The sequence below is a fragment of the Monopterus albus genome, unplaced genomic scaffold, assembly GCF_001952655.1.
Source record: "Monopterus albus unplaced genomic scaffold, M_albus_1.0 scaffold463.1, whole genome shotgun sequence".
Classification (NCBI taxonomy): Eukaryota; Metazoa; Chordata; class Actinopteri; order Synbranchiformes; family Synbranchidae; genus Monopterus; species Monopterus albus.
Genome location: NW_018128343.1, coordinates 159,771 through 162,429, shown reverse-complemented (window position 1 = coordinate 162,429; position 2,659 = coordinate 159,771). Strand labels below are relative to the sequence as shown.

At 40.7% G+C, this 2,659-nt stretch overlaps 1 protein-coding gene across 2 annotated transcripts in view; it reads left to right on the top strand.

The window, feature by feature from the left end:
* esco2 (establishment of sister chromatid cohesion N-acetyltransferase 2) overlaps window positions 1–2,659 on the top strand; it is an 11,719-nt gene that overhangs the window by 2,135 nt on the left and 6,925 nt on the right. Inside the window, exons 2-5 of one of the 2 annotated variants that reach the window (XM_020587586.1) lie at window positions 836–893; window positions 1,050–1,177; window positions 1,343–1,643; window positions 1,779–2,088. In XM_020587586.1, coding sequence (XP_020443242.1) covers window positions 841–893; window positions 1,050–1,177; window positions 1,343–1,643; window positions 1,779–2,088 — 792 coding nt within the window. In that variant the 5' untranslated portion in view covers window positions 836–840. Of the gene's footprint in view, window positions 1–835; window positions 894–1,049; window positions 1,178–1,342; window positions 1,644–1,775; window positions 2,089–2,659 lie in introns of both variants that reach the window. The other variant, XM_020587585.1, reaches the window with a different exon arrangement.

Sequence of the window (2,659 nt, the reverse complement as noted above, 5' to 3'; positions counted from 1 at the left end):
TGGGGAGTCACAGTTAAGTTTAGCAGCCCTGTACAGTAGACGGGTACAGAGGGTGGTTACTTCTATTTTGAATGATGACTCCCATCCCTTGCACTGCCATTTTCGGCTTCTTCCTTCTGGACAAAGGTTTGTCGTCCCAAGATGTAAAATGCAGCGGTATAGAAATAGTTTTGTCCCCGCTGCTGTTATAGAGTTAAATAGGCTGTCGTAATATATTGCAAGTAATTTTAGGTTTTCTTCGGATGTTTTCTTTTATGTCTTGATTGGTGGAGCCCTGAGTACTTTTATTACATTTGGTGTAGGTGTCAGGTTTATGTTATATGTTGTTGTATTCTATTCTATTCTTGTATTTTGTGACTGTGGCAAGGGTGTCATTTGATCTGACTGCAAGACAAATTTACCTACCGGGACAAATAAAGTAACCTAATCTAATACATCTCTTTCACAGCAGATATTTTGACATGTAGTTTTGTGCCACAGCCTATGGCGGCTGTAACTGTAACAACTAGTAACAATGTGGAATCAATTATTAGAAAAACATCTTCTCTGCCATTGTTTTTGTTTGTATGCTTTGCAAGCACAGTATCCTGGCAACAGTCTTAGTGGTCATTTTAAGCATGTATTTTGTATATGTTATACAATGAATGTGAGATTCTCAGATAAGTTGTGAAATTGCAGGTATGTTGGAAGGTAATCACTTCCTTTTGTTTTCAGACCGTTGAAAGTATCAGTGCATGTATATTCAAAAGAGAATTGTCCTTACAGCAGACTAGTGCTTCACAGCAGAATTGTTGGGAGTTGTGTATTACATGTTGACCAATGTGTGTGTGCCCAGGTGAGATGATGTCCACTACTGCCAGGAAGAGAAAGCTCTCCTCTCCGGACTTGGACAGGTATATTCAGAGCTTAAAGCCGTGACTGCATTGGCTGCCAGCATTTTTCTAGTTTTCTCTTGCTTAGTTAAACAAGGAGCACCTGTGTTGGATCTGTGGCACTACATTTGTTGTTCAGCTCTCATTGTGACTGAACTTATGTCACTTTATGACCAGCCACCCAGCTAAGAAGGGTGGGAGGGAGGAGATGTCCCCCATGAAGAGAAGATCCCCCAAGAAGAAACCAGCAGGGCATCTGGGCAAAAACTGTCCCTCACCACAGAAATCCCCAGAGAGACTAGCAGGTAGGGTAGAATGGTGAAAGCTGAGCTTGATGTTTGCTTGATGTGGCTCTTTTAAGTCTGACAATTTGTTACCTGGTCTTTAAGGTTAAACAGCTAATAAATACTTTCTCACATGCACATTTTACCAACCTTTTCTGTTTATTTCCCTTTTTTTTATTTTTCCAGACTCACTACCCTGTAACTCTCCATTCAAACCTTCCATGGTTACCAGTTCCTTCTATGGCAAGCAGAAGTCCATCTATCTCACTCCACTAGAGAGAAAGGCAATAAAGGAGTCTCTGCCATCTGCCCCTCTTAGTTCACCTCCCTCCCAGGCCAAAAAACCAGAAAAAAAGAATATGAGGAGTTTAAAAAGAGACCAGAAGCCAAGAAACATGTCTGCAGGATCTAGTAAAAGAGGAAAGCTGGGTATCAAAAGCTGTCTGACATCTACAAAGACAATCAAGCTGCCAAAACATAACCACAGGTTTGCTTCCTTATAAGTCACAGTTAATTTGCAGCTGTTATGTTGTAGCTTTCTATTACATTGCTTTAGTTTTTTGGACATCATAGGTGTTTATTTTTCATGGCTTTCTGAGCTTTGCATTATTTAATTCAGCAGTGTCAGTGGCAAACCGGCTTCCACTACAGCTGCTGCTCCTGCCAGAATCACTAAACCACCAGACTCCAAGAAAGCAATCACCATCACTTTCAGCAGCCTGAAGCCTAAACCGAAGATCTTTGTTGGAGCTGCATTTTTTGGTACAGGGAAGAAACCTGCATCCATGTACAAGAAATCCACACCAAAATCCTCAACCAGACCAAATTCAGTACAGGGGAAAAATAAGGTGGTGCTGCCACAGAAGAAGAGTGAGAAAGCAAAACAGCCACCTGCTCCAGTGACAAACCAGCATCAGAAACATCCTGAAAAGGTGAGAAATTTCACTGTGTTTTGTTTATAATCTGCAAGTTAGACACTAAGCTTTCAGTTTTTAGGGTCCTCAGGGGGACATATTGTAGTTTTTATTCATTATACGTCATTGAATCATCACTGAGCCTGAGAAAATGGGTGCTCGAATTTGAATGTTTGTTTGCTTATTATTGGAACTGATGCATGCCACAGCTAAATAATATTGAGGGCTGACCCGAGTCACGCACAAGTTGTAGCTGCAAATTGCAGTCAAGATTTGAAAGCAAAGATATTGGCATATACAGTGCCTTGCAGAAGTATTCTTGAATTTGTCACATTACATTCACGACACTCTCCATCCAATCTGACTGAACTGGAGCTATTTTGCAAAGAAGAATGGGCAAAAATTGCAGACTCTAGATGTGCAAAGCTGGTAGAGACATACCCCAAAAGACTTGCAGCTGTAATTGCAGCGAAAGGTGCTTCGACAAAGTATTGACTGGGCTGAATACATATGCATGCTACACTTTTCAGATTTTTATTTGTAAAAAATCTTGAACACCATGTATCATTTTCCTTCCACTTTACAATTG